Genomic DNA, 15,272 nt, shown 5'->3' with positions numbered 1-15,272 from the left:
ACAACTCATTACAATTTTGGGAACCTTAGTGGAAATACTTCGGGACGACGGCCTTGTAAGCGATCCAAGCTTCCTCCATTGCCTTCACTACATCCTCTGGCAGCGGTCCTTTCTCCAAGTTGTCGAGATTTTCCTCCAGCTGGTTCAGGTTGCTTGCACCAATAATGATCTTGTCTCCCTTTTCTTTGTCCAAGACGCTGTGGTGCGACAGCCATCTGAATGCACATTCAGCCACAGAGAGGCCCTGTTTCGTTGCAGCCGATTGAATGATTTCCAAAGCATCGAAGGCAATATCACTGCCGTATCTGCTTCGATACATCGCACTCAGAGCATGTTTTGAGTCGAAACGAGAGCCTTCCTGAAAGTCGTTGCGACGTTGCCTGGACGTGAGGAACCCCGCAGCCAACGGCTGGAACTCGTAAAGGGCTATGTTGTAGTGGCGAAGGCAAGGGAGCAATTCCAACTCAACCCCGCGATGGAGTGCGTTGTAAGCACCCTGGTATACGGTCGGCTTGATCCAACTGTTTCTGTCGCACAGCTCCCAGATCTTCGCCACCTCCCACGACATGAAGTTGCTGATACCGAAACGGTTGAAGTGTCCCTCTTTGTGCAGTTTATTGACCTCGCTCAGTGTTTCCTCGAGTGGCGTTTCGCGATCTGGACCATGGAGATACCAGAGATCTATCTTGGTGGTGTTGAGCGACTTGAGGCTGTCCAGTAGTCCGCGACGGACGTCTCCAGCGCGCAGCGTGTAGGAAAGTGGCCCAGTGGCCCCAGAGGTCTTGCTGTTCGGATAAAGCTTGGTTCCCATCACGACACCGCGCTCTTCCCATTTGGCGTCAGCCAGATAGGTCTCGGTCGTCCCTCCGCCGTACAGTCGAGCTGTGTCGATTTCGTTGTGGCCGCGGGATTGGAAAAGATCTAACATATTATTAACATCTTCGACGGTGGTGACCTTGAGACCGCCAATAGTAGGTGAACCAATCGTCATCGCCCCGAAAACGACAGGAATCGCTGTTCGAAATTTTGAAGCCATTGTGTTTTCAATGATCACAAAAGAATGTGTTGCCAGACCAAGTCGACTTAGTGATGTCTACGTAGAAAACGCGGAAGTCATAGATAAATATGTCCTTTTCCATAATTCCAAGTTTCAATACTGGCCATTGTGACGTAACGATGCTAATAGCTCCGCTGCAGCACTTTTGTCAGCTGCGTGCAGTGTTCAAGCGGAAGTAAAAAGGAGATAACGTATCTCCGCCATGCAAATCACAAATACATATGATACGATATCCTGGTCCAGGCTCCTTTTAGCATGGGCCGGCAAAGACCTTTACCACCGGCCAATCGCTCATATTCTTCTGATGAGGATTGGGGAAGCTGAAGGGAACTAAATAGTATTTCTATACTTGGCCTATAGATTGTATGAGCATAAAGTGTTCGGTTCTTTTCATCCATGCTGCCGACCCCCGCAGCATGTCGTATCACATTTACGTGGCTCGCGGTGTCTCTTGGGCTTGTCAGGTGCTTTCAAAATATGGATCACAGGGTCGCGATAGATATTTCTAGCCGTCTTTTGTGAAATGATAACTAGATATGAAGTTCAAAGACGGATTTTAACGCGTCTTGATTAAAAAAAAGCAAATCTGTCGGCAACGCCAACCTATCGCAGCGTTAATCGAGCTAGGCGTGCCTTACGTAATCAGCAATTACATAAGGCGCTAACCTCTATAATTAACGCTATAATTATAGCTACTACCTCTAACGTAGTTAACCTCATATATATTACTACTAATATAGTTAATATAATATAATATTTACTACCTATAGTAACCTTTACTAGCTAGCTAGTCCTATAAGACTAATACTAATTAATAATTAACTTTATAGTTACTACTATATAATATATTAATTAATTATAGATTAGTAAAGCTCTAGAAGAAGTAGTCTTATTAATATTTATTTAGATCTATTCTACTTAGAAACGCTTAATTAATTAACTTATATTAATAAAGTAGTTATAAACTTTAAAAAAGATAGCTTATATTACTTAAGCTACCTTAAACTTACCCTCCTCTAATCTTTAAGAAGAGTATATTAACACTAATATTACTAGTATTAATAGGATTAAGTAATATCTCCCTATAATATTAATAATAGTAGGATTATAATAATAGCTTTTATAGTTTCTAATCTTATACTTAATAGAAGTAGTTATAATATAACCTAAAAAATAGTTTATTTTATTTAGAATACTCTTAGTAATTACTCTTATTTCCTACTTAAAGAGTATCTATTATATATCTAACCCTTAATATTAATATCTATTTATTAACTTATAATTAATAGTAAGGTTAACTTTATACCTTACTAACTACCTTTTTTAACCTCTTACTCTTTATAAGTAGAGTTTTTATATTATATAAATAAATAAGAGATTATCCTACTTTTAATAGCTTTTAACTACTTTCTTTTTTACTAAGTTAATATTAATAGTAAATAGCTACTTTAAGCCTATTTAATAATAACTACCTATATATAGTATATAGTATACTCTACTATAAGAATTTTCCTACTACTTAACTACTAAATACTAACTACTAACTACTAACTAAGAAGAAAATTTTTTACTATCTTTTAACTTTATTAACTTATACTCCTTCTATAATACTATTATACTACCTTTATATCCTTAAGAGTTTACTACTTTATTAATAATATTACTTATTAAACTCTACCTACTTTCTTTAACTACTTTCTATAATACTCTTTTTTTACTTTAGTAAAGGTTTTTTTTAGCCTCTATACCTCTATTTTTAACTACTATTAAACTATATTAAGTTAAATAAGTAATAGAGTAATAAATTATCTACTAGATAAATAAGTTCTAGTTATTTTAGTTCTTAATTAAGTTCTTTATAACTATAGTATAGTAAACTTTACTTATTACTTAACTTAATACTTCGCTCTATTAATAATTCCCTTTAATAATAGCTAACTTCTCTAACTTAAGATTATTACCCCTTCTACTCCCTTTACCTCCTCTTAGTTCTTTAGTTAATAACTACTTTATCCCTATCTTTATTTAGGTCTATAGTATAGTTAACTATAGTATTTAGGGAAAACTTAGTAATATTAACTTAGAGTTAAATACTACTACTTAATAGTAATTTACCTTATACTTTCTATTTAATATAGAGTATTACTAATTTAATAGCTTTACTAGCTCTACTTTTTAAAGTTAGGTATATACTAATTTTAAAGAGGTACTAGAGTCTACCTTTACTTATTATAACCTTATTACTATAAAGGACTTTAAAGACTTCTTTATTACTAATAAAGTTTATATTACTATAAATAATACCTCTATTACCTCTAATATCTATATTACTCTTTACTAAGACTTCTATAAGTAGACTATAGAGGAGATTAATAATAAGGCTTCTAAAATTACTACTTTTAAAAAAGCTATTAGAAATACTAACTTCTTTAATAATATTTAAGGTATTAAACTTAAACCTCTCTTAGTACCTTTAGTTAACTTTATTTATACCTCTATTAGTATAGCGCTATCTTTTAGCCCTACTTAAGATAGATTAATTCCTTTTAGAACCTATTAATTAACTACCTTTATCCCTCTAAATAACTTTAATATTAATATTACTAACTATAACTTAGTTAACTTAGCTATACTTAACTAACTATCCCCTTATTAACTTATAGATCTTATAAAGTTATACTATAATAGTATATATTTTAGAGGTAATATATATAATATCCTTAACTCTAAGCTTCTTATCTTTAAGAATTACTATATTAAAGTAGGTATTAACTAGTTTTAAACCTTAGGCGCCTTCTCTATTATACTTAAGAGTAAGGTATTTAACTACTACTATAATAAGCTTTATAATAATAATACGCCTATTAACCTCACTAGCTTAATTACTAAAGTTAAAACCTACTTTAAGACTAAAAAGTCCTATTAAGTATATCTCTCTAAGTAGTATAGTACTACTCTTAACTATATAATCTTAGAGACCTTAGTAAGACTAAAATAGAGTACCTTAAGATAGTATTTAATAAGCTTATTACTATCTAATATACCCTCTCTACTATCTACTACTCTAATAATACCCTTTATAATTAGGTTCTTAGTATTTATTAAAGTATACTTAAGTATAACTACGCTCTTATAAGCCTTACTAAGGACTATAAAAGTGTTACTAACTAGCTTTAATTATCTATTAATATTATAATATAAAGCTAGGCTTATAAGTACTTTATAATAAATCTAGCTCTTATTAATAACTAGTACTAAACTAATTATTAATATAATAGCTATAGCTATAGCTCTTAATTTAACTATTACTTATATATACTTTATAGTTAATATTACTTTTAACTTATACTTCTTAAATCTAAAAAGAAGTGCTATATTTATAGTAAGATAGGCTACTAGTTAATAAAGTACCCTACTAAAGATTACTATAAAGCTTTTAACTACTTTAAGTAAATATATATTAATAAAGATACTTCTACCCCTACCTTTAATTACTTTTTAGTATAGTATAAGGGTATTAAAGGTATTAATAACCTTTTTATCAATAGCTATAATAAGGATATATTAAACTACTTTAGTACTCTTAACGTTAATAACTTTAATACTAAAGATAGCTAGTATAAGTTAGATAGCTTAGATAATAAAAATTAATAATTTCTCACCTCTTACTTTATTAGTATTACTTTTAATAGCTTTAAAGTTACTAATATATTAAGTAATAATACTACCTTCTATACTATTACTAAGTAGGATCTATATACTATAGTTAAATTTAAAGAATATACCTTATAGTTCTCTCTTAAGGGAAAGTATAGATTAATAATCTTTTAAGGTATCCTACTTAATACTAATACCTCTAAATATTTAATAGTAAACTAGCCTTAGATCTTTATACTTTAATAATTAATATTAAACCTTAAAGTTAATACTATAAGAGTAGCTATTATTAGATTTAGCCCTAATAACCTTATCTACTCCTTAGGATCTATTAAAGTCCCTATACTACTTAGTCCTATTACTTTCTATATTATACTAATAAATATACCTTTCTTATACTACTTTTATAATATAGATAAGATAGAAGTTATATTTAATAACCTTAATAATATTATAAAGTAGAGAGACTTTAAAGTTTTAGTTATCTATAAATAGAGGTATCTCTAGATATTTCTCTAATAAAAATAATTAGTTACTTATTACTACTTTAGTGAAGTTAAACTTTAATAACTTTACTACTATTTTAGTTACTTATTAGTTACTAAACTTTAATATATCCTTATTAAGGCTAAGTATAAGGTTAATAAAGGCCTCCTTACTTATCTAACTAAGGTCTACTAGTATTATTAACTCTATACTAATTAACTTAAAAGGTTTAGATTTACCTTATATAATAACTATAAGTTTAATTATAAGATCTTTATAAATATTATATATCTTAATAGTAATAAGCTAATACTCTATATTATTAATAATACTACTAGCTTTAATATAGCCTATTTCCTTAAAGATCTATTAGCTTAGTATATTTACAAGGCTTTATATATATACTAGATTAATATTTACTAAAGCCCTCCTAACTTTATTACTATAGATACTAATATTAACTTCTATAGTTATAAATTTAAATATACTACTTACACCTTAGTAATTACTATTAAAAAAGTCCCTATTAAGGCTTACTATAGTATTAGTAAGGTTAAATATTACTATACTACTCTATATTATACTTATAATATTATCTATACTAAAGACCCTTCTATCCTTTATAAGTAAACCTTATAGATAACTATTAAAATTATTAATAATACTATTAAGCCTAATAATTTAATTTTAACCCTACTTATTTTTAGTACCTACCCTTAAGTAACTAAGGATTTAGTACTATTTTTAGGTATTATAAAGCGTTAAGAAGCTATATAAAAGGCTACTAATAAACTTTACTATATATATACTAAGTAATAAGTTTTTAATACCCTCACCCTCTATAATAGCTTAAGTATATTATTAATACTTACCTTCCTATTATAGTTAGATATTCTTATATAGTATAAGAATAAAAGTTAGGCTAGTTTATATAAGCTTCTCTCTATTAATAGGGAGGACTATATATTTAACCTACTTTATAGACTAAGAATATTTTAATTAACCTATATTAAGCCCTTTTATAATAACTTAGATAAAGATATTATTAACGCTAACTCTCTATTAAATACCTCTAAAGTATTAATAATATTAATAAAAGAAGATTAAGAAAGATTACTAGTACTAGTGCTACTACTACTATACTAATATAGCTAGCCTTATAAGGGAGAAGAATACCTAAAGTTACCTCTAGGTAAGTTGTACTAAAGTTTATAAAGATAGATATTTATAGTGAAGATAGTTAATATTAACCCTACCTCTAGTATTAACTTTATACTAAAAGTTAATAATATTAATATTACTACTATATTCTTTACTACTAATAAAGTCTTTTTAACTAATAAGGAATATATTAACCTTAACTTAGCTATATAGCTCTATAAAGTAGATAAGATTAATATATCTAGCTACCTCTTTAAGTAATCTAATAAGGCTAAAGTTAAGAGACTTATTAATTAAGGTGTTTTTAAGATAATTATATATAACCTTATTAAGTATATAAATATCTATATCTTCTAATTATAAATAGTTAATAAGATTAAAGGTAAGAATACTAATAAGCCTTATAAAAAGTCTTACCTTATTATTTAGGGATATACTAATAATAGTAAAGAAGTAATCTTAATATAGTTACTAATAATATAGTATATAAGCTAATACCTTATCTTTATTATTATACTATAGTTACTACTTTTTAGTAAGATCTTCTAACTTTATAATATAATATAAATATATATCTAATTAGTAATAAAGCTTAATAGAACGATCTTAGTATACTTACCTATTTAGATTTATAACTAATACCTAAAAGGTATTATTATAAAAGTTATTAAGCTACTCTATAGTATTACTGAGGCTAATACCTATTAGTAAGCTATATATAGCTATTACTATAGAGAAGTTCTCTAAATAGTTACTTTAAGCTATAACCCCTACTTTCTAGTCTTTTTAATAGTTAACTCTAACTTTATAGTTATTAATATATAAATTAATAACACTTTAAGCCTCACTAATACTAAATTCTTAGTTTATAAGGATAAAGTTCTAACTAAAACCTTATTTATAATAAAAGCTAAATAATAACTTACTATTAACTAACTACTAATATTTAATAGTAGTATTATTAGTATTAATAAGTTAGGTATAATTATTCTCTATTAGAAAAGCTAAAGTAAGAAGCTTACTTTTATTAATACTAATACTACCCCTAATATTATTAAGAAGTAATATATTAAATAATATATACATAGTATATATATTATATTAATCTACTAACCTAAGGTATACTATAATCTATTAACTACTACTTAGTATTAAAACCCCTCACTTAATAATATTAAAGCCCTTAATATATAACTATAGTAGTAGATAGATTTACTAATATAAGGATTAATATTTATACCTATTAACTTATTAACTACTAAACTCTTTATCTTTATTAATAGCTTATTTACTAATAATACTAACCTTATATTATAGCTTAACTTCACTATTATTCTCACTAATAAGACCTCTTCTAATAAGAATAAATTTATAATTAATAGTAATATTATCTATTTTAGTTTAATAAAGAGTAAATAAATTACTTAAAGTATACTAGCTTCTAAGGTCTATAGTATAGTTATTAGCGTTAATATAGCTTATACTATCTTTATAACCCTCTAAATAATTACTAAATAACTTAGTCTACCTCTAATACCTACTATTATTTATACTAACTTATACTTACTATATAAGTACTTTATTAAGCTAAGTACTATAAAGGAGAAGCGTTTAATAATTAATATTATAGCTCTATAGTAGTTATATAAGTACTATAAGTTATATAAAATATAATAAATTAATAGCGATAATAACCTTATTAATGCTTTTACTAAAGTAAAGCCTAACTAGTACCTTATATATTTCCTTAATATAAACTTAGTAATAATATAAATAGAGGGATAGGTTATATAAGCCTAAGTAGTATTAGTATTAGTAATATTAGCCTAAGGTAGGATTAAGTAGTAGTTATAGAATAATTATTATAATAAGGGTTATAAGTAATTATTAAGTAATTACTATAATTACTAGTAATTACTACTTCTTATATTATATATTATTTAATGCTTTCTTTTTAAATTATATTATAGTTACTATTAACTACGTTAATACTAGTAAAAAGAGAAAGTTATTAGTATTAGTAACGCTAACTTATTGTAGTGTTAATTAAGCTAGGTGTGCCTTATATAATTAGCGATTATATAAGGCGCTAACCTCTGTAATTAACACTGCGATTGCAGCTACTACCTCTAACGCAGTTAACCTCATATATATCACTACTAATGTAGTTAATATAATATGATATTTACTGCCCACAGTGACCCTTACCAGCTAGCTGGTCCTGTGAGACCAACAAAATCAAACGAGGCTACAAGCTACTGAATCTGTCATTTCAGTTGCTGCTGAAAACAGTTTAGTAGTTATCAACGCCAGCTTCATCCTTTACCTTCTCCTATATCTGCTTAATGGCTCCCACTGCCTTCTCACTCAGAGGGCCTCTGTTGCATGCCAAGAGTGTCTCTTCCATCTGTGACAAAGAGCTGGAACCGAACACGATACCATCGCCATACTCCTTCCGGAGAATACTGTGGTACACTACCCAACGGTACGCCAATTCCGCCTTTGAGATCTGCTCCTCCTCCGCAATCTTCCCCCACTCCTCAAGGGCAGATAAATAGCTGTCTTTGACATACAGCTTGTGGTAGATGCCAAACATTTGATCCGGGCTGAACCTGGTCCCACCAGACTCGATCTGCTCTCTGGTCTTGGTGAGGAATCCCCCGGCAATCGGCGAATACGCAACGAAAGATATTCCAAGTTTTCGCAGAACAGGAAATAAGTCTTCCTCGGGCTTTCGCGCCACGGCGGAGTAGTTGCCCTGGTATACCGTTGGAAGGACGAAACCGTTGTCTTTAGCTACGTCGTAAAGTCGCTGAACCTCACTGGGAGGGTAGTTGGAAAGACCCAATCTGCGGAATAAGCCTGCTTTGTGAGCGTCGTTGATCCCAGCAAGGGTCTCCTCTAAGGGGGTATTAAGGATAGGCGCGTGCAGGTAGAACACGTCGACTTGAGGGACGGCGAGGGTCTCAATGCTTTGTCTAGCTGACGACAGCATGTAAGGTCGGGTGTTGGCGCCATCAGCCCTGTCGTAACCCCCAAGCCACTTTGTGTCAAGGTCCAAGTCGAAGATTGTGCCAGCTTTCATAGCACCCAGCTTAGCCTCTGATCCAATATAGGCCTTCGCAGTGTCAAGTTTGTTGGAACCATATTTCTTCATCAACTGAAAGGCTTGAATAATGTGCGACTCCGAACTCCCCCAGAAGTTGTCTGGGTAGCCAAAATTAGACGTTCCAACGATGATGTCGATCCTATCTTGGGAAGTCATGGCAGTTGGTGATTGTGTAATGATTCTGGTCAAGTGCGTAGCGAAAAGAATACGTACAGTCAATTGTAAAGTGCTCATTCAAAGTTGAATTTTTCTGGACGGCAAACACATATTTATGTGATTGTCGCATACTCGTGTCCTCTGCTGTGCACGGGTGGCTTGCGATTGTGCGTCGGCACTGTTGAGTCGCGTCTTGGACATAAGACCCGGAGATTTAACATGCTGACAGCCCTGCAAGTCCGTGTGGACCCCGCCCGGTGCCCCATAGGCCTCCAACAGGGTCGGGCTTCATCGTTGCCCGTCGATTTAGGCGACTCAATTTAGCAGAAAAATCATCAAATGCTGGGATGTAGCTACCAAGGCCTGACGATAGAGACCTCTCAATATTTTCACCCAACCTGCGCTTCCTGCAGTCGAAGCATCGTCCGCATCACACTGACGAACCAGCTTTAGCTTCCGGTCTGAAAGCCTGAGTTGTATTAACAGACAACACCTACAATACTCTGGTCGGTTCGGTACCAAGTCCATCCAACTTGGGAGACAAATGTTCTCAGCAAAGGAAGAGTTGTGAACAAGAATTTTTTTGCTTCACTTCAAGCCATTCGTCAAGGCATCACGAACTTCTGCAGGGTCCGGAACATGTGGAGACGGCGGCGACATGGATAGGTCGAAGGACAGCGGAAATGCATAATTTGAGCAATCTCGTACTTTTTGGTGCCCTACGATCTTTTGCTATCAAGCTATCACCAGCTGTATTGGTATTTGTAGGAGTCCTTTCAATTTTGTGGGATCTCATGTTTGCGTTGGTAAAACTATTCCTAAAACCGGTGCTGACACCCCTGTCAACCGGGGATCGGACGAGTACCAGGTGGAACTCAGTCTTGATGAACAAAGGGTCAACCATCGACGGAGTCTCAGCTCTGAGTAGCGGCCGCGCTTGGTGGATTTTTGGGCTCAGCGTCTTTCCAGCCATTGATCTGCCCTGGGCTGCCACAAATCAATCAGTCGAACGGTCGTTGCAGCTGGGATATAGAACGATTCACGCAGGCGTAAACTGCGTAGTAATTGCGTAGTCGAAAGATTTTCTTGACACCAAAGTATCACAGGAAGGCGCCTGTCCGGCCAGGTTTACAATATTCGTGTCGTAGCTAGGCTTGCGGCGTTCCGCTAATGAAGGTTGTCCCTTTCCCGAACCCTGCATCAATCTGTCTCCCTTCGATACTCGGTACACGCGATCATGCCCGCATCTCCTGGTATTGCTGCAACTATTGGGCCAAGGGATAACGGGTGCCCGACATAAGCGAAGGGCGGAATGCATGTGTTGCACATCTGGATGTCTTCTCCAGGACATCATGGGCGCACGCCTTGGAGATCGGCGAGACCTTCCGAAATAACCGTACATGTTTGGTTATAAAGAAAGGAAACCTGTCTGGGTTCTCCATTAGGGGTGCGGTGGGCTCCGTCCCTGCCTTCAGTATCGCCATCGGACGTGCCGCCGGCGACGCGGATAAGCAAACGCCTTTCATTATCCTCTCAAAGCAGAGCGGTGGATCCGACGTTGGCAAAAGCCTTTGGACGAGCGATTTGGAATCAGACCTGGTTGGCGGCAAGACCCAACTCCTCCTCCACAGCCTGAAGGATATGCCAATAACCCTGCCCCCTAAATGCCACCTAAATGCCTTTTTGGGGCCGTTCCAGAGCGCGGAGATGCATCTGATGCCGTCATCATGAGGGCCGACTCCAAATTCAAATCGGTCGGTGAACTACCCCCTGGTTTGTCGTTGGGTCGAGCTCTTCCAGAAGGAAAGCTCGTTCGGCGAAATCGTCTTCATCTAGAGGTTGTAGAATGTCGCGACAACATGTAAGCTGGGCTTCATCCTCTTGCGGCCTGGTCTAACCATGTCTATTAACGACACTCGACTGGGCAAGTTTGGCGCACCGTCTTCACAACTTTCATGTATTCTTTTAGAGACAGCAGGACTATTGTGTCTGGGACTCGGTCATCGTCTTACGCAACGACTGGACACTGGTAAATTTCCCTATGCAACCGGCTAGGGTGCACTGAGGGTTGAAGTTAGCATGGATCGTCGGGACATACAACAAGTCGTCCGTCATGTGGATCACCGCCCTTCCAGATGGCGCGGCACGGTGGAAAGGGCAATGTTTCGTAGTCTGCAAGGGGGATGCTCATCCGTAATTGGCGTTTGCTCCAACTTCGAGACCCTCATAGAAAACGAAACAGCAGACAAAACACAAGAACGACGACAACAATTACCAAGTCTTGATCGTGGCAAACTCCACTTGCAAGCAAATATCCTTGACATGGCAGGAACAACAGAAATCTTCCCTGAAAATGTGGCTGTCGTCCAGTGCGACATCGAAGCAGAACAACTTAGTGTTTCAGTTGCTAACTTCTCTCTTCATAAGGGGGCGCGGAGCCTGTTACCAATCACCGTTAAAATTTTTGACAACGTATATCAGAAGAAATTAGAGGCGGCGAAATGCGTTGTGTGCCTCAAAGTGAGATATGTTGATGGAAAATGCCGAAGTTTGATGCCGCAGATGTAGAAGCTGTTGTTCGACATTGACCACACCGTATGACTTGCCCGGACCGTCTACCTTGTTTCAAGGCTTCTCGAAAGGCGCCGTGGCATTGGGGTCAAAGGAAGCCGGGTCGATGTAGCTTAGAACAGCCGTTGTCATGGTGTTTGGTTGTCTTTGCAGTGACGATATGAAGTACAGGTTGAAATTTGAAGACAACACAAGATGCATTTGACAGTCTGTAACGGGTCTCGGTCACTTATACGCAATAATGCAACAGGAGATGTTGAAGTTAACGTCGGCGGAGTTAGCGTATTTGCACGGGAAATATGACGTAGCCCCAAGGATTTCTCGCGATTGATTACATGAAAGATGTGTCTGTCCAAGCACGGCTAACGTGGGTGTAATCCGAACTTCAAGGTTTTCAAAAACACCCATAAAAATGCTGGATCAATAGGGTGGAACTGCCCAGTCAAGCTTCCAATACCAGCGGTTGGTGGATTGTTCAGTTTTTAGCTTATCCATCACAACTGCTTGAAGTGGTTGGGTTGCGTTTGCGAGTACGTAAACAGTTTCCTATATCACACAATGGCGCATGAATCAACTGCAGCCAGTCAACTACGCCCAACTTGTCAACGCGCCCGATCGTCAATCACGCCCAGCTGCGCCCAAAGTCAGGTAATACCGTAGTTTCTGGGGAACCCTGGTGATGAAATATAACCTACACTGAGTCAAACAGTGACACCTGCGATGTCGGACAAACAGTTTGGACTACAAATATTATGGAAGTCTCCCGTTTCGTGGTCACAAGGGCACATGGTGTTACCGCTTCCAACCTTTCGTCACTCAAATATCCAGAAGGCTTGATTCCTCAAAATGGCTCAGCTTTGCGATCGGAGATGGACAAGGGCTTCTTACCTCATTTCTACCGATACCGATCTTATCCCGATTCCAGTTCTCAGCTCCTTTTTCGCGTCGAAGGGCTTCTACTGGGCTAATCTTGTTCCCGAGCCCGTCATGAGACAAAGATTGCAAAATTCGTTATGTTTTGCGCTGTACGACATCAAGTCCAACTCAGTGGAGGCCGCTGAAAATATTCTTCGACGAAACGCAGCAGTCAGCTCGGAAGATGACCCAGAAGACACCTCTTGCAGTTTAGAGAGCGAATGCTAGCCAACACTCATCGGGTTTAGCCGCGTTATTACGGATTTCGTGACTTTCGCATTCTTGACCGATGTTTGGATCGAGCCCTCCACACAGGGCCAGGGGCTAGGTTCATGGCTGATTGGCTGCGTACAAGAGGTCATTGAATCGATGCCACACCTACGCAGGAGTATGCTGCTTACAAGCATCTGTGCCATTTTATGAGAAATTGATGAACATGGAGTTGATGAATGAACCCAACGGAAAAAGGTCAGCAGTTATGGAAATGAAATGGAAGGGGCTGGTTAATGAAAGGCAAGGTATCTAAGCCGCAGTGTAACCGTTATATCGTTACACCTAGCTTCCATGAGCAACAGCCGGATAACATCCGGGATTGGGCTGTCGCCTAGGAAGGTGACGAGAATGAACATTAGAAATCTTTTCTTGACCTTTTGTTGCACGAAGGAAATATGTATTTCGTAACACCCGTAACCATGATCATCATTCCATGAGTCTCCACAATGGAAGCCTCTTTAAGCGAAGCGTGCTCCCATTTGTCACAAAAGAAGCAACCTACTGCTGGATCACAGCCCTCACTATGTCCTTGACGCTCTCTTTTCCCAGCCCGAGTTTCTCATTCCAAATGCCACCCTTGACGTTTGTATGGTCCTCTAGTGCTTCACGGCCAAGGACCAATGCCATAATCACGGAAGCTCCACCACCCACGATGTCACCTTCGCCGAGTCTCTTAAAACCATCCAGCCTCACATTCTCGGCAGTCTCTTCTTTGACATTCCAGTCCTGCCCGGTTGCCTCCTGGAGGGCGTTCAGAATCTCAAGCTGAGTAGTTGTAAAAGACTCAACAAAAACAAGCTGATTTCTTGTCTCAGAGGGATGCTTCAGGACCGATATGATGGCACGTCCAATCTGAGCTACAGTGCTTGTAGTAAATCGGGTGTTCCCACCGTCTACCAGGGTGGCGACCCTGTTGTTGAGGTCAAACCCAGTCATACCCAGCTCCAATGCCTAGCATCGATGTTAGCGGAATTGGATCATGTCTTGATCAGAACCTTGAACATACCCAATCGAAGAACGGGCCAGTAATGATGGCGGACCAGCTAATGTGCTCTTCATGGGAAGCAAGCCAGTCCAATTGAGCCTTCTTGGGCTGGAAGAAGGGAACCGCTTCGATGACGAGATCAGACTCCGTGCAAGTATGTTAGCTGAGGCTTCCGATAGGAAAACAAGGTTCATACCGAGGAATCAGACCCATACTCGCTGGGGATAAATCTTTTCACTCCTGCCTTAATGGACGCTTCGGCTACCTTTTGCTGCTCTCCGAGAGCGACGATCGGGAGCATGCTGACGACGGCGTCTTGACCATTCAGTGCCTCAACGAGAGATCCTTCGCTAAAGTCGCTTTTGATCACCTTGGCTTCCTTTGGAAAGGTTGCAGTCGAGTCCTCGCGACTGAGAATAGTCAGGTCAAGGCCAGATTGCAGTAGCTGCGGTAGAACGCCTCTTCCAATATTTCCACTTGCCTATATTTTAGGTTTGTTAGGTCTCTGGTCTGATTTGAAGGTGGAGGATCACAAACAACTTACACCGACTACCACAACTTTGGTAAGAGACATTTTGTATGATACTGAGAAACTAGCTGTTCGTTTGAATGCGTGTTACAGCCTCTAAATTTCGCAGGAGACCGTCAAATCAATTTAAATAGTCTACAATTGCAGTGTCGCCATAACACCCCTGTCACTTCCACATCTGGCACTCACCTTGTATTACCAAGCATCCCTAACTTCCAGTCAAGCATGAACCGACAAAGACCCGAGAGGCGCAATCTCACTGCCTTGAGATCCAGACATAAAGGGTCGTACGAGATCAACGTGCTGAGTAATGTGAGCTCCGTCGGGTTTGGGGCCCATAAGTCGACCCGACGAGGGGGTCAGATACGGCTGT

The 15,272-nt window shown here is 37.0% G+C and overlaps 4 protein-coding genes across 4 annotated transcripts; 2 read left to right on the top strand and 2 right to left on the bottom strand.

Annotated features, from left to right (window-relative positions):
- Positions 1 to 25: 25 nt before the first annotated feature.
- GCG54_00015707 (Aflatoxin B1 aldehyde reductase member 3) lies at positions 26 to 9,626 on the bottom strand (the record flags this gene model as incomplete). The annotated part of the gene is made up of 2 exons (XM_045415481.1): positions 26 to 1,014; positions 8,729 to 9,626. The coding sequence occupies 2 exons, from the start codon at positions 9,624 to 9,626 to the stop codon at positions 26 to 28; spliced, it is 1,887 nt and encodes a 628-aa protein (XP_045257544.1).
- A 1,237-nt stretch (positions 9,627 to 10,863) lies between these two features.
- On the top strand, positions 10,864 to 11,357 carry GCG54_00015706 (uncharacterized protein; the record flags this gene model as incomplete). Its single annotated transcript, XM_045415480.1, has 2 exons — positions 10,864 to 10,913; positions 10,973 to 11,357. The coding sequence occupies 2 exons, from the start codon at positions 10,864 to 10,866 to the stop codon at positions 11,355 to 11,357; spliced, it is 435 nt and encodes a 144-aa protein (XP_045257543.1).
- A 1,686-nt stretch (positions 11,358 to 13,043) lies between these two features.
- Positions 13,044 to 13,340, top strand: GCG54_00015705 (uncharacterized protein; the record flags this gene model as incomplete). Its single annotated transcript, XM_045415479.1, has 1 exon — positions 13,044 to 13,340. One exon carries the CDS (start codon positions 13,044 to 13,046, stop codon positions 13,338 to 13,340), a length of 297 nt encoding a protein of 98 aa, XP_045257542.1.
- A 543-nt stretch (positions 13,341 to 13,883) lies between these two features.
- On the bottom strand, positions 13,884 to 14,944 carry GCG54_00015703 (uncharacterized protein; the record flags this gene model as incomplete). Its single annotated transcript, XM_045415478.1, has 4 exons — positions 13,884 to 14,336; positions 14,392 to 14,514; positions 14,567 to 14,851; positions 14,915 to 14,944. The coding sequence occupies 4 exons, from the start codon at positions 14,942 to 14,944 to the stop codon at positions 13,884 to 13,886; spliced, it is 891 nt and encodes a 296-aa protein (XP_045257541.1).
- Positions 14,945 to 15,272: the final 328 nt, after the last annotated feature.

The sequence above is a fragment of the Colletotrichum gloeosporioides genome, assembly GCF_011800055.1.
Source record: "Colletotrichum gloeosporioides strain Lc1 chromosome Unknown consensus_96, whole genome shotgun sequence".
NCBI classification, from domain to species: domain Eukaryota; kingdom Fungi; phylum Ascomycota; class Sordariomycetes; order Glomerellales; family Glomerellaceae; genus Colletotrichum; species Colletotrichum gloeosporioides.
Note: the sequence above shows the minus strand (reverse complement) of the source record. Positions and strands in the feature narration are given on the sequence as shown.